Source organism: Phascolarctos cinereus, unplaced genomic scaffold, assembly GCF_003287225.1.
Source record: "Phascolarctos cinereus isolate Bilbo 61053 unplaced genomic scaffold, phaCin_HiC Scaffold_726;HRSCAF=1367, whole genome shotgun sequence".
Lineage (NCBI taxonomy): Eukaryota > Metazoa > Chordata > Mammalia > Diprotodontia > Phascolarctidae > Phascolarctos > Phascolarctos cinereus.
In genome coordinates this window covers 173,745,012-173,769,658 of record NW_027556098.1, presented here as the reverse complement: position 1 = coordinate 173,769,658, position 24,647 = coordinate 173,745,012, and the positions used below count along the sequence as shown (strand labels likewise).

At 38.1% G+C, this 24,647-nt stretch overlaps 1 protein-coding gene across 1 annotated transcript in view; it reads right to left on the bottom strand.

Moving 5' to 3' along the window:
• ARCN1 (archain 1 coat protein complex I subunit delta) overlaps positions 1 to 24,647 on the bottom strand; it is a 35,929-nt gene that overhangs the window by 8,340 nt on the left and 2,942 nt on the right. Inside the window, exons 2-6 of the mRNA XM_020984793.2 lie at positions 10,042 to 10,305; positions 9,096 to 9,275; positions 8,732 to 8,937; positions 7,209 to 7,373; positions 2,387 to 2,552 (exon numbers count right to left, since the gene is read on the bottom strand). Of these exons, the coding sequence (XP_020840452.1) occupies positions 2,387 to 2,552; positions 7,209 to 7,373; positions 8,732 to 8,937; positions 9,096 to 9,275; positions 10,042 to 10,305 (981 nt within the window). The remainder of the gene's footprint in view (positions 1 to 2,386; positions 2,553 to 7,208; positions 7,374 to 8,731; positions 8,938 to 9,095; positions 9,276 to 10,041; positions 10,306 to 24,647) is intronic.

The window sequence follows — 24,647 nt, the reverse complement described above, 5'->3', positions numbered from 1 at the left end:
ATAAAAAACTACTTGAAATAATAAACAACTTTAGCAAAGTTGCAGGCTATAAAATAAACCCACATAAATCATCAGCATTTCTATATATTACCAACAAAGCCCAACAGCAAGAGATAGAAAGAGAAATCCCATTTAAACTTACTGTAGACATTATAAAATATTTAGGAGTCTACCTCCTAAAAACCCAGGAACTCTATGAACACAATTACGAAACACTTTTCACACAAATAAAATCAGATCTAAATAATTGGAAAAACATCAGTTGCTCAGGAGTAGGCTGAGCTAATATAATAAAAATGACAATCCTACCTAAGCTAATTTACTTATTCAGTGCCATACCAATCAAACTACCAAAAATTATTTTATAGAGTTAGAAAAAATAATAACAAGATTCATTTGGAAAAACAAAAGGTCCAGAATATCAAAGGAACTAATGAAAAGAAATGCAGGGGAAGGTGGCCTAGCAATTCCAGATCTTAAATTGTATTATAAAGCAGCAATCATCAAAACTGCTTGGTACTGGCTAAGAAATAGGGAGGTGGATCAGTGGAATAGGTTAAATATGCAAGACACAGTAGTCAATGACTATAGTAATCTATTATTTGATAAACCCAAAGACCCCAGCTTCTGGGATAAGAACCCACTCTTTGAAAAAAACTGCTGGGAAAACTGGAAAAGAGTATGGCAGAAACTAGGCATAGACCCAAATCTCACACCATATACCAAAATAAAGTCAAAATGGGTTCAGACTTAGATATAAAGGCTGATACCATAAGTAAACTGGGAGAACAAGGAATAGTTTACCTATCAGATCTATGGAGAACAGAAGAATTCATGACCAAACAGGAGATAGAGAACATTATGAAAAGCAAAATGGATAATTTTGATTACATTAAATTGAAAAGTTTTTGCACAAACAAAGCCAATGCAACTAAGATTAGAAGGAAGGTAGAAAATTGGGAAAGAATTTTTACAACCAGTCTCTCTGATAAAGGCCTCATTTCTAAAATATATAGAGAATTAAGACAAATTTATAAGAACACACACCATTCCCCAATTGATAAATGGTCAAAGGATATGAACAGACAGTTCTCAGATGAAGAAATTAAAGCCATCTATAGTCATATGAAAAAATGCTCTAAATCATTATTGATTAGAGAAATGCAAATCAAAACAACTCTGAGGTACCACATCACACCTATCAGATTGGCCAACATGACAAAACAGGAAAATGATAAATGTTGGAGAAGATGTGGGAAAATTGGAACACTAATACATTGTTGGTGGAGTTGTGAAATGATCCAACCATTTTGGAGAACAATTTGGAACTATGCCCAAAGGGCTACAAAAATGTGCATACCCTTTGATCCAGCAATAGCACTTCTAGGGCTATATCCCAAAGAGATCAAACAAATGGGAAAAGGACCCACATGTACAAAAATATTCATAGCAGCTCTTTTTGTGGTGGCAAAGAATTGGAAATTGAGAGGATGCCCATCAATTGGGGAATGGCTGAGCAAGTTGTGGTATATGAATGTAATGGAATACTATTGTGCTATAAGAAATGATGAACAGGCTGACTTCAGAAAAACCTGGAAAGACTTATATGGTCTGATGCTGAGTGAAGTGAGCAGAACCAAGAGGACTTTGTACACAATAACAGCCACGTTATGCAATGACTAAGATTGTTAAACTGAACCCTTCTCAGCATTACGAGGATCTAAGACATCTCCAGAGGCCTTGGGATGGAAAATGCTGTCCACATCCAAAGAAAGAACTATGGAAGTCGAATTGCTATCACTTATTTTTACCTTCTGTTGAGTTTTGTTTCATCTTTCTGATGGTTCCTCCTATTGGTTTTAATTTTTACTTACAACTTCACTAATGTGAAAATACGTTTAATGGGTATGTAAATATAAAGCCTATATTATATTGTGCGCCGTCTTGGGGAGGGTGGGGGGGAGGAAGCGGGAGAAAAATTTTCAACTCAAAAGCATATGGAAGTGATTGTTGATAAATCAAAATAAATTTAAAAAAAAAAAGAAAGATTTTTCACTTGTGATGGGTAGTGGGAAATCAAAAGATTGTCACAAAGTTTTTTTGTTGCTTTTTTTTAAAGTGATAGAGCACCAAGGGGAATGAAAATTACTACTATGAAACCATGAAATTTAATAAATTTGGTGCATATTATCACTCAGTCAGTGATATGAATAATCTTGCTCTTTCTGAACCATGTCAAAAGATAATATGTCTGCCATTATCTTAAGTTGCCATATTTTGCAACCATACAATAGATTTCAAGCCTTTTTATAATACCTAGTCCTTAATAGCTATTCTAGTTTGATGAAACCCCTCAAGGTTTTCCAGGCCCTCTGCCTCTACTTACTTGTAGCTGTACTCCCTTCTTATCTTCATTTTCCACATGCAGACGAATACGACCAAATTTGTCATCTGAGATCCTTAGCATGATCATGCCATGTAGCTCCATGTTCTGCAAGCCTCCATCTCGTCCACAGGTCAGTGTAATTTTTTCTTCAATCTTCATATGCACACTGCAGGTGTAAGAAAGTCACTTACTCAGGTTGGAAAAGGAAAATTAAGTATTGTTCAATGTTAAATTCACCACTGACAAAACTTTTTTAAAGGTGCTACTACTCTGGCCAGCATTATGTGAGGCCTGTTTTTATTGTTACTTTGACCTCACTTGACTTATAAGGAAGATTTAAGAATTGACTCCAATCTGACTTTCCTTGTCCTCTTAAAAACAAGTGTCTGGTATCAGGACCAACTTCTATGATAGCACACTTTATATTCACAGGAACTCAGCTACTGTTTTCTGCACAACCACCAAGTGCCAAAGTCTTTTCCAGATAGCCTAACAAATTAGTGATTCTAATTTATTCCCCTGTCTTCAAACCATCTTCACAAAGGTGCCAGAACACACCAATCGGATATTACGCTTTTACTAAAAAACCTCCACTGGTTTCCCCATTGCCTAATGAATAAACTACTGATCTAACCTGGCATTCAAGGCCCTTTAAATCTGGCTTCAATCCATCTTTCCTGCCTTAACTCATATTATTGCCCCTCACCTACTCGTTATTCATCACCCCCATCCCCTACCCCATTTCCATCCTCCCCGGTCTTACCTCAATGCCTTTGGCTCACACTGTCCCTGACAGGCTCCCCCTACCCACAAATTCCATCTATTTAAAGCCCTCCTTGCTATCAAAGAACAACTTAGGTACCCAGTCCTCCATGAAGTACTTACTGATACTCCAACCCTTGGGCAAAAATATTTCTTTCTTCTCAAACATTTTATAGCACTTTGCCTGAACCTCTCCTTTGCATTGCTTTAACTCCACTCATCACAGTTATTTGTGTACATGTCTTTCCTTCCTATAAGTCTGCAAACTCTTTGAAAGAATGTTGTCATAAATATACACATGTACATTTACAGACACATAGCTCTTTGCATTCTCAGTACCCACCACAGTACATTTTATAGTAGGTGCTTATTTTTTAATGGGTAGGTTAGAGCTCCAACTATCTCCCTCAGTCCAAACTCAGTTTCTTATAACGTTCAAGCCTTAGCAATCTACTAGGTATATTTCAGAGACATTTCTGCTTCACGAAATCTACAGTGGGTCAGTTAACCTGCCATTCCTAATAAAATGATGCAACACTGTTCTATTTCACACAGAACACAAAGGGAGTGAATATGCCCCCTTTATACAAACCTAATAGAACTGTTCTTCCAGCCTCATCTTTCACTTGACCTCAAAACCACTAGCAACAGTAGAAGGCTCTGGGCTTCAACACAAGAAATCTGAGCTGTGAATATGTAGACTTGCTTCATAACTGCTACTTACTTATACATTTTTTCCAACCAATATTAATGCCCAGAGCTAGGAACAGACTAGAATGAACACTTCCCCAGGGTGTAAATATTTAGAAAGAAAGAACATATTCATGTTTATAAAATATTTATAAGCTCTGGAAGAAATATTGAGTTTTTTCCAGTTTAATTTAGAAGAGTGGGAAAGACAACACCAATGCACATTTACAGCTCTAGTTCACCTAGTCAGGACCACTCTGAGAGATAGCACACTAGACACTCCACATATTTGCCAAGGAAATAAATATCTGAAATCAACTTAGGCAATAAAGAGTTGAGAAAAGGCAGTCTGTTAGTCAACAAGTACATATTAAGCTCCTACAATGTGCAAGGTATGGTGCTAAGTGACAGGGATACAAAGAAAGGAAAACAAACAAACAACTAAAAATAACCAAAAAACAGCCCCTGCTCTCAAGGAGCTCAAAGTCTACTGAGAAAGACAACATATAAACAACTATATACACAAACAAGGTATACAACGATAACCAACAGAGTGAAGGCACTAGCATTAAGGGGGACCAGGAAAGGATTCTTGTAGAAAGTGCAATTTTAGCTGGGACTTGAAGGAAGCCAGGGAAGGCAGACAGGAGGAGAGAGGGAATCCTAGGTATGGGGAACAGTGAGCAAAAGTGTACTTAGAAGATGAAATGTCTTGTAGGGAGGATAGCAAGAAGGCCAGTGGCACTGGATGGCAAAATACCTAGGGATGAAGAAGGCTGGGAAAGGTAGGAGGAGGCCAGGTCGTGAAAGGCTGTGAATGTCAAGCAGATGATTTTATATTTGATCCTGATGGGAGGAGTGCTATGGTCAGACCTGTGCTTTAGGCAGATCAATGACAGCTGAGTGGAGGATGGAATGGCATACAGAGAGACTTGAGGTAGAGGGATCAAATAGAAAGCTAATGCAATAATTCAGGGGTAAAGTTATGAGGGTTTGTACCAGGGTGGTGGCAGTGTCACAGAAGAGAGAATATCTGAGAGATGCAAAGGTGAAATCAACAGGCCTTGGGAACAGATTGGATAGAGGAGTCAGAGAAAGCGAGGAGTCAAGAATAACACCTACTTTGAAAGCCTGGGTGGTGGAAAGATGGTGGTCCTCTTAAGAGTAATAGGCAAAGTGAAGAATTTGGGAGGAAAGATAATGAGTTCAGTTTTAGACATAACTGATTTTATGATGTCTAAGGGACATCCAGTTTGAGATGTACAGTAGGTAGCTGGAGATATGAAATGACAAGTCAGGAGACAGGTTAGGACCAGATAAGTATATTTAAAAACCATCAGCACAGAAATAACTAAATCCATGGAAGCTGAAGAAATCACCAAGTGAAAGGTACAGAAGGAAAAGAGAAGAAGGTCCAGAACAGAACCTTGGGGGATAGGCCAGAATCAGCAAGCATAAAAATCCAGCAAAGGAGACTGAGAAGGAACAGTCAGATAGGTAGGAGAATCAGGAGAATGCATTGTCACAAAAATCTGGAGTGAAGAAAATATCAAGAGGGTTATCAACAGTGTTATACAAGACAGGTCAAAAAGGACGAGGACTTAGAAATTTGCTCATTAGATTTGGCAATTAAGAGATCATTAGTAACATGGAGAGAGCAAATTTTAGTTGAATGGTGAGGAAGCCAGACCATAAAAAGTTAAGAAGAGAGTGAGAGAAAAGGAAGTGGAGTTATCAATTGCAGACAACTTTCTCAAGGAATTTAGTCACAAAAGAGAGGAAAACTATGGGATGATAGCAGAGATAGTTCATGAGGATTTTTTGAGGATGAGACATGGCCATTTTTGCAGATAGCAAGTGTACAGGGAGAAACTAAAGATAACTGAGGATTTGCTGGAGAAGACTGGATGGAATGGGACTACCTGTACAAGCTGGAGAAGACTGGATGGAATGGGACTACCTGTACAAGCAGAGGGGTTTGCCTTGGCAAGGAAAAGGTCTACTTCTTTATATGACAAGATAGCTAATGTGGTGAGTAGGATAGTGAATCAATTACAGAGGTATAAAAGAGCCCAGTTGAGATTATGTAATATAAATTTGCACTTGGATCCAGTCAAAACTGTTTTGTGTTTTTTTTATTCCCAGTACATGAATAGGAGTAAAGACAGCAGAAGGTAGGAGTAATCCAAAGCTTAGGCTCAATATGCCAAGATCAGACAATAGGATAAAAAAGGCAAAAGACTCAAGAGGGCAGTGTAAAACTGAACTAGTTCATCAAAGGGCCAAAACAGAAAAGAGAATATAGCCAGTATGCGGGTGATGACAAAGGAAAGAAGTGAGGGACTGAGAGACAGGAGGTCATGATGAGGACAAAGAACAGAACAGGATCAGGGCTTACAGAGTTAAGGAAGAAGTGGAACGACAACAGAGTATGAACAGATCGTGGAATTTCAGAGTTCATAGGCATAGAAACAGAAAATCTGTGGGTGATGCTAAGATTATCTCTATACATAACTTAGCTAAGGTAGAGGAGTAGGTCATGTGAAATGAGTACGTTGAGGAACTAGAGTGTTAGGGTGCTTGAGAAGTAGCAGTACAGATGCTGAAGTCCTCTAATATTAAGGGAGATGTTGGGGAGGACAGAAAGACGATGAGTCAGGCAGTGAATTCATTGAGGAAAGAAGGGGAGTGTTCTGGATGTCAACAGACAATGGCTACTAGATTTTTGACTACACAGCAGATAAAGATTGAATGAATCTCAAAGAAAAGAACACTAAGTGATGGTGGTAGAATGTGAGTCTGGAAGTGGCAAGAGGGAGAAAGAAGTAATCTAACTCCCCAATCTCAATCAGAGAACCAGAAATGAGTGAAAGTGCAACTAGTGTTGGAAAGGGTGGCCAAGTAGGTTATATCAATAGGAGGGAACCAGGTCTCAATGAAAGCCAGATGATAGAAGGAGCAAGAAAGGAAAAGCTTTAAGATGAACACAGGTTTATTACCTATGAAGCAAGCATTCCAGAGAACACAATGGAAAGGATGAGTAACTGGGGTGGTTGGGTTGAGGGGAATGACAATAAGGAAGCAGGCAGGAGGGATAGAGAATGGGGTTTGAACGTTGACAACTGGGGATTCAAAATCACTAGGATGGGCATATTCATGGGAAGAAACACGGTAGGCAGAAGTTTTCCTCTCCATGACGTTTTAAGATATTTTCCTGTATATTAGTATCTACTTTTATTAACATCAACTTTAAATAAATCTTTCTTTTTTAAAAAAAGTTAAGAACAAACAAAAGAATTTACAAATGCTTAAAGAAAGGAGAGCTACATTAGTTATTTGGTATGCTCATAATGCAGAGGTAAATTCCTACCTTTCCATGTTAATAGGTGGAGTGAGCACTTTGGCTGCTTCAGAGGTACGCTTGCCTGCATTGGAGGACATAATGGTTTCACCTTCAGATTTCAGTTTGTCCACAAAATTGTCTACTTCTTTGCCTTTGGCACCAAGTTTCAAAGCCTTGCTTGGACCTGAAGGCCTAAAAGGAAGGATGAATGGTGAGATATTAGCTGCCTTAAAAAAAATTTACTACACAGACCGACAAAATAGGACCTTAGTGATCTTGTCCAATTTTTTTTTTGGTGAGGCAACTGGGGTTAAGTGACTTGCCTAGGGTTACACAGCTAATATCAAGCGTCTTGAGACTGGATTTGAACTCAGGTCCTCCTGACTCCAGGGCCAATGCTCTATCCACTGCACCACCTAGCTGCCCTGATCTTGCTCAATTTTTATAGAAAAAGAAACGGAGGCCCAAAGAGGCTAAATCAAACTGTTAACTAGCAGCACAACTGAGGATTAGGACACAGAACTGTTAAGCAAGTACTTTAGAGGTAGCTGGTGGTACAGTGCACAGAGTACTAGAGCAGGACTCAAGAAGACCTGAGTTCAAATCTGATCTCAGACACTGGTTGTGTGATGCTGAGCAAGTCACTTAATCTGTGTTTGCCTCAATTTCCTCAACTATAAAACAGGGATCTACCTTGTAAGGATGTTGTGAAGATCAAATGAGATATCTGTAAAGTGTTTAGCAAAGTGCCTGGCACATGGTAGGTTCTATATAAATGCTTATTTTTTTTTTGCTATTGGATCAGTAACTTAATTATCACTAATCTTCTCAGAAGCCCTTGTTGGGGTGAATGCCCAAGACTTGAAGACTGGCTTTAAGAGATACCTAAGTTTTCTCGTATAGTGGCTAATGTACTGGATTCAGTTAAACAGGCTCAGTTTAAATCTTAATTCTGACCCTTACTACCTATGTGATCATAATCACTAGCCTTCTACTGAGCCTTAATTTTCCAATCTGCAAAATAGGAACAATATGTGTAGTATTTATCCCTCATAGGATTGTTGTGAAGCTTGTATGAAAAAGGGCTTTGCCAACTTTAAAGTATTATGTGTATATTTATTAGTTATTCATTTTACTATCTAAATAGACATTCTTAAATTTACAGAACATCCTTAATGAAACCAATTATCAAAGTTATTATGAATAATGTGTTTCCAAGATCCAAAGGCCCATGGAGATAGCTATATGTGCACTGATGATCAAATTTCTACACAGAGTTGTCCACAGGGAGCATCAGTAGTTAAACATATCCCCAAAGCAACTATTCCAGAAATGGAGATAGATGGACATTAACTTATCAAAGGAACACTTACACAAAAGGAGAAACAATAATATTTCTCCCTCACCCCCATATTATGTGGTCAAACTTTATGCTTCATATTATTCCATCATGTCATTCTTTATAATTACCCAGGTACAAGCATAAAAGATATACGCATAGAGTCTTCATTTGGCTTTCTAGGGCTGCTGGTCCCACTCCAGACTTATACCTGGCTGGTGCAGGTGCCACTTTTGTTTTTTCTGTTTCAATGATAGTCTCTGTGATCATGGCAGCTGTGCTGCCACCAGAAACTGCTGAGCTCCCAAATCCCCCAAAGCCTGGTGCTTTTTTGCCCTGTCTCTCAGCATCTCTTCGGGCCTGCTGTAACTCCTTTGCTTTACGCCTCATCTCCGCCTTGGCCTCACGCTCCTGAGTCTGCAAAAAAGAGGCACATACGGATCCAGCATTGAGAGAATAGTATGCAGAAGCAATCAATGGTACAAAGGAAAAGGGAAAACCAGAGAGGTCACTGGAAAAATCTAGAAGACAGATCAAACACTTCAGATTCACAAAGTCTCAAAGCACTAATTTACCTCTCGAACTGCTCGGAACACCTTCTCCTCATGAGAGTCCATTTCCGTGAAAGTCCGGATTTGCGCCAGGTTAACATTCTCTCGGTAACCCAGGGCAACAATTTCATCAAAGGCAAAAATCAGGTCAAAGCAGTGCTCAGATATCTCATTTTCTTCTAAGGCTCGGCAATATTCAGGGATCTGGTCGTTGATGGTAGTGATAAAGGAAGAAGATATTAAGAACTTAATCAGGAGCTATCTTCCCAAGTCATCCTCAGAAACACAGCCAACTCTACTAGGCTTGAGAATGTCCCCAATCTGAACCCTTCTCATCTCTTTTGCCAGTTTTTCCTTCTGAGAAGTTAATTCTTATTGTCACAAGGCATTGCTTGTGGCTCTTGCATAAGCAAAACAACAACAAACCCAGTGAGTTTTAGAACTTGTTATCCAAACATATACCACTAAATAATAACTGCGAGACACACATAATAGCTAAGTCATTTATTCAGACTTTATATATATATACATATATATATATATATATATATGAACTTCAATTTGGCAAAATTATGAAATAAAGTATTATCCTTACTAAGTTTTGTTTAAAAGCATTTCTTGGAATTTCTCTGGTTACATAAATTTTCCTGGCAGAAGATAAAGTTCTATTAAAAATGCTACAGAACCACATATTGCAAAGACATAAGCAAATATTTTTTACAGCTGTGTTTTTACTTTAGGGATGAGTTCATACAAGTTCTCTCCAACATAAGAATAAATTTCTCCATTCTGAGCAATATCTGATAGACATCAGCACATTGGCCAGTTTGTTTTAAATATCAATCTGTTCAAATAAAGGCATGTTGTATTGCTTTTCCCACCCCTCAGATTCTTTTTAGGAAGCATGAGCTCTCACAAAGAGAGAAAGACAAGTAAAAAACCAAATCTGATACTACAGAGAGAATTTTACCACTCTAGAGAAGAGTCGTAGGGTCTCCAAGTCCTCCAGGATGTTACTATTTTTGGTGGTGATCAGAACCATGTACAGCTTCTCCATAGGTTGATAGACGTATCTTACACTTTCTGTCTCAACAAATGTGTGTTGCTTTCCAGTGTTCATAAGCTTGGGGAAAGCTGCTAGCAACCCTTCAATTCGAGTCCGGGTCATTTCCACAAACTGTCGAGAGACTATAGCTTTCCCTGCTTTTGTGCAGACGGCTGCTGCCAACAGCACCTGTCAGGGATACAAGCATAACTATAGTTATTTCAACTTAACTAGAATGAAACATATTGAAACACAACCACCTAAAGAGAAAACTGTTTTCAAATATGCTAGCCTTCAATTTATATTAATGTCATTTAAAAAAAGGAGTTTATTTTCTCAGCATCCTCAGGGATGGATCATTCTTGCTAAGGAAAAAAAAATCAAAGATCCAAAGATATTTAGTATACATGGTTATTTAATGATAGAATCATAATGAAAATACTCACCTACATTCAGTCCAGTGCTTTTTTTTTCCTATTGTAGTTAGTAATAAAGAAGATGAAGTTAAAATGACCACAAAAAAGAAAACTAGCTACTATACTTGTTTTGCAACTTAATGAACAAGAAAAAGAAAAATCTGTTTTTTGGAAATAAGTTCTCTGTGGAATACTTCACACACTGCCAGACAGTGTTGGTTGGTTCTACTGAACTGCTTTTACTCTTTCTTTTTTAAAAAAATTATTTTTTAAGAGATGGCTCATAGGGTACACCAGGGAATATGGATATAGTAGAAATAAAGTGAGGTTTAAAACAAAAGACAGCAATCAATAAATACACATTAATTACTGGTCTATTAAGTGCCAGGCACTAGGGATATCAATAAAAAAAAGTTTAAGTTCTCTCAAGTTTTAATAAAAAAAAATTTTTTTTTGGTTGAGATCTTTTATTTTTGATATCACCAAGACTATTAGATTCTACCTTCACAACATTTCTTTTATACAAACTACGCCTTCCCCTCCATAAAGTTGTTACCTTGGTACTATGAGCCCTCACTATCTCACTCTGACTTTTTCAATAGCTTTCAGGTTGGTCTCCCAATTGCAACTCTTTCACTACTCCAGCCATCCTTCACTCTACCAGCAAAGTGATTTTAAAGTATAGGTCCGACCCTGTCACCACCTTACTCAAAAAACTCCAGTGGCTCTCAATTACATCCAGGATCAAATATAAAATCCTCTGGCTTTTAACTGGCCCTTCCTACTTTTCCAGTCTTCTTACACTTTACCCCCCTCCACATACTCTTTGATCAGTGACATTGGCCTCTTCCCTATTCCTCCCACACAATAATCCAGTTCTCACTCTGTGCACTTTTACTAGCTATCTCTCATATTTGGAATGTTCTCCTTTCTCCTCTCTACCTCCAAGCTTTCTTCAAGTCTCAGCTAAAGTTACATCTTCTGCAAGAAGCCTTTCCCAGTGCCATTTAATCTTACTGTCTTCCCTCTGAGACTACCTCCAATTTATACCATACATATCCTTTTTTGTACCCAGTAGTTTGAATGTTGTCTCCTTCATTAGAATTCGAATTCCTTAAGGGCAGGGACCCCTTTCTTTGTATCTCCAGTGCTTAGCACAGTGCCCAGCACATAATAAGCACTTTGTAAATGATTGTTGAGTTGACTTTAATTTCTTGGTATATTCTTCCCCCTCTCCAACCCAAAGAGCTCTAACTCTATTAATAAAGAGTAAAAATAAAAGAGAAAAATGAAAGCACTTCAGCATTTAGGGTTAGGGTTAACCAACACATCAACTGGGTTTGACAATATTCTGTTCTATATGTTCTATCCCCATAATCCCTGTATCTCTGTAAAAAAGAAAGGGAGGTATATTTTCTTACATAAGGGCCGAGTTTGGTCACTAGAATTACATTGCCCTGTTTCATGTTTTTGTTGTTGTTGCTACCCTGTTCTTTTCATTTACATTGTCCTGGTCACTGTGTAATTGTTTTTCTGATTCTGCTTACTGGAAATAAATTACTTTCAAACTTATGTATTTCTTCCTGGTGATTTCCCTCTGACTCACACGTGTGCTTTGGTGAACTCATAATGAATAGAACCTGAAAAATCTTGTGAACTAGAATTTCTGATACCAGAATGGAGGTCTGATCCAGGTAAAATAAAAGCCTAATAGAAGTTCAGACTTTTCCCCTACATTGTTAAGTGGAATGAGAACTACTGAATCTAATCTTCAGCTTGTACCCTTTGACTAACCCTCCTACCCACCCCATTCAGCCATGCTGACAATCTGAAAAGGAAGAGAAATTATCCCAAATGGCATACAGGTCTTGACACTAAACTGTGATCAAAACCTTGCAGCCTTCCTAACAACTTTAGAATCTGGCGTTTCATGAAACAAAACAAATAAAAGGACACAGGGAAGAAGAGACCTCAACTGCCACTCGAGAGGATAGTAAGGAAATTAAGTACAGTGTTAACAGCATCTTCAATGAAGCCACCCAGAATACAGTAGAGATTACAAAAAGACCATTTTTACATTTTGGAAGCCACAATGCTAGAAAACCACCTCTGAAATATCAACCACCTGCCAGCATTAACCAGCCTTGTCAGCATTACAATGCTACCTGTCTCCCACACAGGTGAGCTGCTTCAAGAAATGGGTACCAGAGGCTCCCTGAGGGCCCCTGCTACTCTCAAATTCTTCCCTTCTGTGAAAACTAAGTCAGTCAATTCATATAAATATGCTTATAATATCAGCACACTACACTGCATATTAATTACAGGAGAAAGTACTCCTTACTCATCTAAAAGTAGGTAATAAGGTTGTTTGTGAAACTATTATCATCATGAACCTCAAAGCAGTAAGGCAGCAGACAATTCATATGCAAAAGATATCAGACTCATCTGCTTACTGCACAAACAATTCAGATTCATAGACCATTAGAACTAGGAGGGACCCAAGAGATTCCATTTTTTCCATTCTCTTTTTATAAAAGAGGAAACTGAGGCTTAAAGAGGTTAAATGACATGCTTATGGTTATAAAATGAGTGGCTGTTGCTTAGCCTAATGAACAAGGATTTTTTATTGTAATTAATTTAATTGCACACTGGTCTCAAGAGATCAAATTAGCAGTTTCATAGTCAAAGCTCTACTCCAAAATAACATAATTACAAGTTTAGTTGAAAAGCTGACTTAAAGGAGCAATGCAACCTCATGAAAATTAGTATGTTTTTCATTTTCCACCAACTTTCTGATTCTAGTTCTTTACTTCACATTGAAGCTTGATTTCATCACTCCAGCTTTCAGGTTTGTTATATTCATGCTCACGTACTACTCACTGTAATCACATATACTACTAACTAGTACCAAACTTACCTTTAAGTTAGATACAGCTGAGGGAGTTGAGTAAATGCTAAATAATAACAACAAGAACCTAACCCTTTGGGGTTAGATTATGTTTTGCAAATTAGTTAATTCTTTCTGAATTTTCAATAGGGTCAGGCTTAGTTTGATGAACATACATGGGAGTTCCTCTCCAAGAGAATTGTTGGTATAACTGTTTTTCTAACTTGGGAGACAGACCTTTATTTCACCACCATTCTGCTGGAGCTCTGAATAACCCTGAGTAAAAGGTGTCTGGACAAGAATCTGAAGAGAAAATATGATTCAAATCTCAAAAGAATTTTCTACTATATTTTTCAAAGGTAATGACAACATTGGATTAGGTTGGCCTAGTACGGAATTATGAAAAGAGATCCAATGAATATTTTTTTTTAGTTCACATATGTGATTCATCTGTTTGTGGTACTTCTTGGTGTAGAAACTCACTCCACCTCATCTCTCTCTCTCTTTTTTTTTCTTTTGCACAGGGAATATAGGAGGTACCATACTTCCTCACACCAGTCACCATTTAACTCCTGAACCACTGTTACAATGACTCTGCTTAAATGATACATGCTTAGAAGGTACAAAGTATCTCTATATTTGTCACGTACAAAAGGGGCTCATTGGTGTATGTAAATCCCTCTATACAAGATCAAGCAGCATAGTATAGAAGAGCACCAGATTTGAAGTTACAGGGCTATAATTTGAATTCCAGCTTTGTTACTGCCTACTTGTATGACTTTATACAAGTCACTTCATCTCTCTAGGACTCAATGTATGCATCTATAAAATGAAGGGGTTGGACCTGCTCACTAAGGTGCTCCCAAACTCTAAATCTGTGACCCTATGAACCATGGGCCATGTTCCCATCATGTTGCTGCACCAACAAGAGCTCTTTTAGCCATTTTTCTGCCAATCCTTTGCCTCTACTATCTTCCGCACTTCCACTTTCCACCTTCTGTTCTAAGAAAATAATAAAACAAATACAATTAAATACTAATGACTTTCAATATTGCTTTATGATTCTATACATCATACCAGTAGTCTCTTCAACCAAATCACCCCTTCCTGGCCACCATATCCTCAGTATTTGTTGTTTTCCCATTTTAGAATGTAAGTTCCTTGAAATTAGGGAATGTCTTGTATTGTTATTCCCATAACAAATGTTCTTTTTTCTCTGTCTTTAATTCAATAAATGTTTCCTTTCTTTTGGTCTTTCCCCACTTTTAATCTGTGATACTTGCACCAAGGCATGTTCCACATCAACCAATCCAGCTATCATTTAGGGTTTGTTTAGTGAGATTTTCAACAAAGCAGAAGTTCTTAACCTAAGGTCCATGAACTAGTTTTTAAAAATTGATAACTGTATTTCAATATAACTAATTTTCTTCATAATCCTATGTAACTTCTTTTATGGATTCAAATATATCATTTTGAGAAGGGATCCATAGGCTTCATCAGACTGCCAAAGGAGTTCATAGCACCAGAGTAACTTACTTTAGTAAGGATCTTAAATTAAGCAAAATTAGTTGGTGTGCCACAATCATAATATACAAACCAACCAGCTAATTAAAAAAAATTTCTTGGTTACATTTTAAGGTCCAAACTGGATCCCTCAGTCCCCATCTCACACTAGAGAAGGCCACCATTTGACAGATGTATATGTAAACACATATATGCATGTAAAACTAAACTATGTATACTTCTATTTATCAATTCTTTCTCTGGAGGTGGATAGCATCTTCCTTCCTAATTCATTCTCCCTTCTCACCTCATCTTCTATTTTTGGAGTTTAGAATTTCCAGCTTCCTTCAAGGCTGATTTGAGTATTAATAATACTAAGAATAACCTAATTGTTCACAGTTATTCTTTGAAGAATACTGCTGCTACTGCACTCAACATTCTCTTGGTTCTGCTCATTTCATTCTTTATTATTTCATGTAAGTCTTTCCATGTTTTTCTAAAATAAACCTGCTCACCATTTCTTACAGCACAGTAGTGGTCCATCACAATCACATACCACAACTTGTTTAGCCATTCCCCAATTGATGGGCTCAATTTCCAGCCCACCATGCAATCTGCTTATCTAAAGAAAAGATGGGGGCAGCTAGATGGTGCAGCGGATGGAGCTCTGGCCTTGGAATCAGGAGGACCTGAGTTCAAATCTGGTCTCAGACACTTGACACTTACCAGCTGTGTGACCCTGGGCAAGTCACTTAACCCCAATGCCTAGCCCAAAAAAAGCAAAAAAAAAAAAAAAAGAAAGGAGGGGGGCAGCTAGGTGGTACAGTGGATACAGCTCTGGCCATGGAGTCAGGAGGACCTGAATTCAAATACAGCCTCAGACACATAACACTTAGTAGCTGTGTGACCCTGGGCAAGTCACTTAACCCCATTGCCTTATTAAAAAAAAAAAAAGAAAGAAAAGAAGTCTTGGCTAGAAACTACCACAGTGCCTGGCATATAATAAGCCAAACCTTTCTTCATACGTATATTTGTTCAGTCAGGTCTCAGTCATCTCCAACTCTTGGTGACTCCATTTGGGGTTTTCTTGGCAAAGATACTAGAGTGGTTTGCTATTTCCTTCTCCAGCTCATTTTACAGATGAGGAAACTGAGGCAAACAGGATTAAGTGACTTGCCCAGGGTCACACAGCTAGTGTCTGAGGCCAGATTTGAACTCAGGAAGATGAGTCTTCTTGACTTCAAGCCCAGCACTCTATCCACTGTGTCACCCAGCAGCATACCTATTTAAAATTTATCTTGTTTGGATTTGTTAGATAAACTCATAGGGACTCAATGAAGCCACAGGAAGTACCTAATAAGTCATTTAATCAACAAGTATTTCTTAAACAGCAGTTATATGTACCAGGCAGTATGATAGCTGATGGGGTCACAAAGAGATAAAGGAAAGGTCCTAGACCTAGACCTGTAATTTCATTGGTAAAAGCAATTCCAAGGTGAAAAAACTCCTTCAGAAAGCTGCCTAGAGTATTGAGAGGCTAATGATCTGCCCAGAGTCATACCTAGTGGAATCCAGGTCATTCTGGCTCATAAGTCAGTTCTCTATCTATCAGATGATGTTCTCTGGGGATAGAAAGACAAAATCGAAACAGTCCCTTTCCTCAAGACACATACATTCCAAACGGAGAGATAAAGGAGGTTATGTGACAAAGGAGAGACAACATACCCACCCATACCTAAGCACAGCAGATACAAGGTAACCTTGGAGAGAAGAGCATGCAGTAGGGGGGACCAGAAAATGTCTCTCATAGTCTGTCTTTAAGGAAGTCAAGGATTCTAAGAAAGAGCAGGGAGAATATTTCAGGCATATGGGAAAGCTAATGTAAAAGCCACGGAGACAAAAGATGGAAGGTCATTTGTGAAGAACAGAAACAAGGCTTGTTTGGTCGGACCATCGAGTATATACGCAGCAGAGTAATATAATAAGGTTTTAAAGGTACATAGAAACCAGACTGTAAAAGGCTTTAAAAAGCTAAACAAAGGAGCTTATATTTGGGTCACACAAGTAGGAGAGAGCCACTAGTTTACTGAGTAAGGGGTGAGACCTTCATTTTAGGAACCCCACTTTAGTAGCTTGTGTGCAAAATAGATTAGAAAGGGGATAGACTTGAAGCAGAGACATCAATTAAAAGATTAATACAACAGGCCAGACAAGAAGTGATGAGGCTTGAACTAGGGTACTGAGTCGAGAGAAGGGTACAGGATGTAAGAGATATTGTGGAGGTAGAAATGACAAGAGTTGACAGCTAGACCCTAAAAAAGATAAGAGGACTTTTAAGGGACTACAAACTCAGTACATAAACACTGCGATTGTGGAAGCCAAAAAACTTCATGTGCTCTTAGGCTGTATCATGAGAGTCGGTGTCTAGGACTAGGGAAATGAAAGTCCTGTGGTACTCTGTTCCAGTCAAGTCATATGTGGAGTACTATTTTCAAATGTCTATATTTTCAAACAAATCTGGAGATTATACCTTATGAGAACTGGCTGAAGCAACTGGGGATGTTCAGCCTGAGAAAGATGGAGTGAGGGAGAGAACATGACATTGGTCTTTAAATATTTAAAGATGTGTGACTGACAGTAAGAGGGATTAGAGTAGTTCTGCTTGGCCTCAGAGGGCAATCCTAGGAGCAAAGCAGGCCATTCAGACTCCTAAAAGGAAACAATTCCTAAAAACTGGAGTGCTACCAAAGTGGAATGGGCTGCCTTAAGAGGTTATGGGTTCCTCTTCAATGGAGGTCTTTGAGCAGAGGTTTGTTCACCATTTTTCTGGTTTGTTGTAGAGAAGATTCTTGTTTAGATATGGGTTGGCCTAGATAGTTTCTAAGGTCCCTTCTAGTTATGAGACTCTGTGAAAGTTATTTGGCATATAATCATTTCCCCACAGAGACTGTGTTATAAAGGTTCTCCAACAGCCCAAAAGTCTCTTACAATAAAAACTACACAAATGATAACTCTGAATTATTATAGTTTGTAAACTGAATGTTTATGCTTGATGTATCCAGAGGTCAAATGCATTTTTAGCACTACTTCTCCTTCCCTGACCCCAGCTTACTTGGAGGAGTACTAGCTAGCACCCCCAAATAGGTACTGAGAGGATACAGGGATGGCTCTGGGTTTCAGTTAATGCAATGCAATCGCTGATTTCAATTCATCCTAATCAGGCTTCATTTATGTAATAGTTCATGTTTTGAGATACAGACATAAACAAGGCTAGATATTTATCTTAAGGCACAGAACCAAAGAGTTCTGCAATGGACCATATCCCTACCTATAAACAAGCTACATCTATAACATATTGAGAATCAAACAGAATGTCTCTCTTCATAATGTGTGTGTGTGTGTGTGTGTGTGTTTGGCAGAGACCTCTGATTTCACTGGTATATGGAACTCCAGTTTTTAGGAGTTGCCTGAGGACAATAAGAGTTTAAGGGACTTGCCCAGTGTCAAACAGCCAGTATGTGTAAGAGGCTAAGAATTTGAGCCCAGGTCTTCTTGACTCCAAAATTGCCTCTCTTTTCACTTCATCAGGCTGCCTCTATTATTTATGTTTTATAATATTAAAACAATTATTTATATTCATATAAGTAAACATCTCTCCCTGCTGTAATTTAAGTTTATTCTTGTCTATTCAATCCTCAGCGAAGACAGAAGGGAACCATCCTCTACATAATAGCTTTCCCCTCTTTTTTCTTCCGGTGAAGCAACTGGGGTTAAGTGACTTTCACACAGCTAGTGTCAAGTGTCTGAGGTGGAATTTGAACTCAGGTCCTCCTGACTCCAGGGCCGGTGCTCTATCCACTGCACCACCTAGCTCCCCCTTACATAATAGCTTTTTACAAACTCAAAGACCATCTCTAAAATTTTTTTCCCCTTTAAATCACCAGAATTCACTTTCCCCAAAATGATGATTATAAACGTGAGCTAAGGACACTGTAGTCAGGATCTAATAGCAACTCCTTTCTACCCAGAAATATTCCAAATGAATTAGAAGCTGTAGCATAAAAAAAACCAATGGCTTAGGAATCAGGATACTTGTTAGTAACTATCTGTATACCTTTGGGCAATTTACTTAACCTCTTGCGCCTCAGTTTCTTCATCTGTAAAAAGAGGGAATCTCTAGATCATCTCTAAGGGCCCTCCCAGGTCTCAGATACTATAATTCTGAGCATTTTAAAGTTTAATAGTAGCAAAGGGAAGTTGAATCCCTCGTACATGCATTTAAAAATGTACTATTCTAGGGGTATACACTGGATCCATTTCTTTACATGAGAGTTAAGTTGCAAGAAGACATATCATCTGACCAAAGCAACCCATGGATATCTGACCCATCACCTCTCCATTCACTCATAGTAAAGATCCAAGTAATCAAAGACAGTGACATGGCACATTCAATTCAATGAATACCATTAGATGCTATGTGCAAAGCACTGTACGTAGGAAAAGTACAGTTTCCTAACTTTAGTCCTTGTCCTTTTTGACTTTTGTAGCTTTTGACACTGTTGATCACTCCCTCCTACTAGATACTTTCTCCTCCCTCAGTTTTCATGACATCACTTTTCTTTTCAGTCTACTATGTTGGATCGTTGTCCAAGTCTCCCCTTTCCACATGGGTATGCACCCAAGGGCTCTGCTTTGAGCCCTCTCCTTGTCTCTATTACTCTTAGTAATGTCATCGGCTCCCATTGGTTCAATTATCACCTTTATGAAGATGACTCCTAAATTAACACAGCCAGCCTTCATCTCTCCTGAGCTACAGCCACACGTCGATAACTGGCCGTGGTATATATTTGCCTACATGTCCCATTGATGCCTCAAACTCAACATACCCAAAACAGACTGCATCATTCTTTCCCCTAAATCTACTTCTCCTCCTAAGTCCCCCATTTCTGGCAGGGGCACTGCATCTACTACTTCTAATCTCCTTCTGCAATGTTGGAGTCATCCCTGACGCTTGGCTCTCTCTCACACTACTACTATACCCAATCAATTGCCAGGTTCTATCAATTCTCTCTCCCAAACACCTTTATATCTGATCCCTTCACACACCTTAGTTTAGGTTCTCATCATCTGTACTGCTACAACTTCATAATTCGTCTCCTGCATCCCATCTCTACCTTCTCCAAACCATCTTCCACAGAGCCACCAAAGTGATATTCCCAAAGCATGCAGCTGACCCTACTCAAGAAACTTTAGTGTCATCTTATTCCCTCTACAAATAAAATATGAACTCTTATGTCTGATATTTAAAACCTGTCACAATCTGACTCTAGCCTATGTTTACAGACTCATACCATATAACTCTTTCTCCCTTAAGCACTCCACATTCTAGCTAAACTAGCTTACTTGCTTCCCCCATACATGTCATGTCATGCCATTCTTTCTTCTGACTTGGCACTGGCTATCCTTAATACCTAGAATGTTCACCCTTCTCACTTCATCTTCTGTTTTCAGAACTTCCAGCTTCCTTCAAGGCTTAGCTCAGTACCATCTCCTACCCAAAAGCTATCCTTAATTCTCCTATTCTAATTAGTAATGCTCTCCCCACCCACTCCAAATTACACACAAATGCTATAATCTACAAACAGAATATAAGCTTTTTGAGGGTAGGAACTGTTTCATTTTTCTATTTATATCCCTTGTACATAGCAAATGCTTAGTAAATGCTTGCTGAACTAAACACTTCCACCTATGCCCTGATACTTCATTATTCTTTACTCCCAAAGAATTATACACCAAAGGAAAAGTTTGGTGAGCTCCCAATCTGGATAAGTAATTTTCCCTTCTTAATTAAATGTTTTGTGATAAAGACACAAGTAATAGCCATGGTTATGTCAAGTCTGGTCTCTGCAACTTCAAAGAGATTGGATATTTTGTCTTCGGCCCTTTTATGAAGTTCTTGAACAGTAAAAGGGGAGAAAATATAATAATGAAACTCAGACCACACATTAAAAAAACTTCAATGGAAGGTTTGCATTTCTCACATTCTTCTACTCTTAAAGAAAAAGGGAAGCTTATTGAAGATAAATAGAACGAATAAAGGCAGAGCACAGTGTCTTAAAGTGGAAAATTTGTTGTTGTCTCCATATCATTCTGCCATAAGGAATGAAAGATCCCAAATATCTTTCCAAGTTTGAAATGGAAACTTTAAGTCAAAATGAAAGGCAAAGACATTCCTCGTTCCTGGTTAAGAAACAGTAGTTAACAAATCAAATGGAACTGAAGAAATTCTTTTCGGCTTTTATTCTCTTTTAAACAACCAAAAAGCACAGAAGTAGCAAATGCAATAATTGTGCAGTTGCTATGCTGTATGGAAAAGAGAAGTAACAAGCAATAATAATTATTATGCAATATAATCAGAAATTCCCCTAATAAGAGGTCATTACTATGTGGAGTTCTTTAACTGGAATGGTTTCTAGCACCTACAGAACAGCTGAACTAGAAATAAACATAGCCTAGATTTACAAATTCCAAATTCAGCTTTCCATTAACCAAAATTTATTGGATTTAAATGTATAATCATTCAATATTAACACCACTGTATATTTATATAGATTTATATTTTTATAGAGAAGTATATTTATATTTCTATAGATGTATATATTTATATATTATAAATATGAATGTTATAATATAAATATTATAAACATATTTGTATATAATATAAACGTCTTTATAGCACTAAAATAAGAAATCTCACAAATACTCAGCATAAATAACCTTTACCCAAGGTAATCCTCCCGTTTAAAACAAATGATTGCCATACATCTCTGCTAGAATCCCTTGAATTTGTGTCATTAGTGCAGTAAAGAAGGTGAAAGGGAATCATTTTAATGTGTCCCAGGGAAAAATGGCAATTAAGTAATATAGTAAATAGAACATTGGGACTTGAAGTGAGAAAGATAAGAGTTTGAGCCCTACGTAACACTTACTAGCTATGTAACCCTGAGCAATTCATACAACTTTTTCCAACCTCATTTCTTCATCTGTAAAATGGAAATAATAATAGCACCTACCTCATAGGGTTGTTGTGAGGAACAAATGAGATAATATATGCAAAGCACTTCATAAATCTTAAAGCTCCAAATAATTGTTAGCTATTATTATTAATTGAGAAAAAGGAGTATTAGTTCCCCCAGGCTATGGGAATTGGATAGCTGGGAAGAATGGAATAGCTAAACTAAATCCCTGGGCATTCATTCAGGGCAAGAAACAAGCTGGACCAGAAAGTCTTTAAGGTTTTTCTCTGAGCCCCCACTTCCTCAATTGCAGAATAAGGAAAGGACTCATTCTGCCAGTTCTAAGTCTATAATCCTATGACCTCCAGCAATGGTGAATACACTGCCTCATGATTGCTCTAATTATTAGGAAACTCTTCCAAATACGAAGATTAAATCTGCCTCCATATAATTTCTATTCATTGGTCCTACTTCTACCTTCCATATTCATGTTTGAGGACAATAACTGTATTCCTTCTATACCTTCTTCCTTCTCTGGACACACTCTAGTTTGTCAATGTCCCTCTTAACATGTAGGACCCAGAAGTGAATGTGATATTCCATATGTGGTCTCACTGGTACAGAATACAGTAGGAATACTACCTTTTAAATCAATCTATTAACAAACATTTAGTAAGCCACTGAAACATGCCAAAGGGCAACTACATGGCACAGTATAGGGACTGCTGGGCCTGGAGTCAGGAAGACTCACCATCCTGAGTTCACATCTGGCCTCACTTACTAGTGACCCTGGGCAAGTCACTTAACCCTGTTTGCCTCAGTTTCTCATCTGTAAAATGAGCTGGGGAAGGAAATGACAAACCACTCCAGTATCTTTGCCAAGAAAACCCCAAATGGAGTCATGGAGAGTCAGATGTGACTGAAAAATGACTTAATGACAACAAACACGCCAAATACCATATTAGGCACTGGAGATACAAATATAATGAATGAGATGATCACTATTTGCAAGGAGCTTACAACCTAAGAGGGGATAAAATGTAAATGTAAAGCAGGTAACTAGGAGAGTTTGGACACTAGCAGTTGGAGGGAATTAGGAAAACCTTCATATAAAAGGTGGTGCTTGACTTGTGTCATGAAGGAAGAGAGGGACCCTATCAGGCTGAGAGATAAAAGAGGGAGTACATACCTGGAATGGGAGACAGCTAGCTACAGCAAAAGCCTGGAGATAAGAGATAGGAGTGTTGCATGTGAGAACAGAGAGAAGGGCAATTTGGCTGGATCGAAGAAGAGTAACAAATAAAAGGATGGGAAGATAAGTTAGAACAAGGTTGTGAAAGGCTTTAAAAATTTTATTTTTATTTACTTATTTTAGGCAGTTGGGGTTACGTGACTTGCCCAGGGTCACACAGCTAGTAAGTGTCAAGTGTTTGGTCTGAGGCTGGATTTGAACTCAGGTACTCCTGACTTCAGGGCCAGTGCTCTATCCACTGTGCCACCTGGCTGCCCCCAAAAGGCTTTAAAAATTAAACAGAGGAATTTCTATTTTATCCTGGACACTATGCTCCTCTTAATATCATCTAACATCACATCAGTTTTTTGGATGCTGACATCACACACTGTTGACTCACACTGAGTTTGCATTCTACTGAAGTCTTAGGTCTTTTCAACATAAAATGATATCTAACTTTGTCTTTTCTGTACTGTATGAGTGTAACTGCTTGAAACGGCAGGACTATAAATACATTCTTCCCTATTAAATGTTTAGTTAGATCTGGCCCATCATTATAGCTTGTCAAGACCGCTCATGATCCAGGCACCAACCCTCCCAGTTTCATTCACCTACAAATCTGCTATGTACTAGCATCTGTGTCCTCAGCTAAGTCACAGATAAAAATTCAGAATAAGACTGAGTCCTATAGGTTGTCATTAGGACCCTAACTCCAGGCTGACATAGATCCATTTATCAAATTTCTTTGGATGCAGTCATCCAACCAGTTTTAAATCCACCTAACCATGTCACCTGTATTTCTCTACCTTGTCCACAAAGATATTTCTGTGGATATTGATACCTTGTTGCATTTCCCTTATCTACCTGTGCAGTGATTTTCTTAAAAAAAAAAGTTAACCTGGTATGACTTCTTAGTGAATCCATGCTGGCTTTTATGATCAAGATTTATCTTTTTCAATGCTGATAAACAATGTTTAATAACCCATTATAGAATTTTGTCAGCAATCAACATCAAGCTCACCAGCCTAGAATGTTAACAGAGATTTTTAAACAAATGTGCTAGAATAACAGCAATACACTTATTTATTTATGTATTTATTTTTGGTTAGGCAATGGGGTTAAGTAATTTGCCCAAGGTCACACAGCTAGTAAGTGTTATATGTCTGAGGCCAGATTTGAACTCAGATCCTCCTGACTCCAAGGCTGAAGCTTTATCCACTGTGCCACCCAGCTTCCCCGAATAACAGCAATTTAGTACAGAGTTCACGCATTCAGGTACAATTTTATTGCAGAAAATGAAGAGCTAAGACATGGTGTCTACAATAAATAATTTTGGCTCATTAATCTGCAGAGTATTAAAAGGGAAATGAAATCAATCACTTCTCCAATGACGTCATCAAAGAGAACTTAAAGAACTTCAAAGTCACTTACTTGCATTTCAAGATTTGAGCCTTCTTAAAGTATGTGGGTTTTGTTAA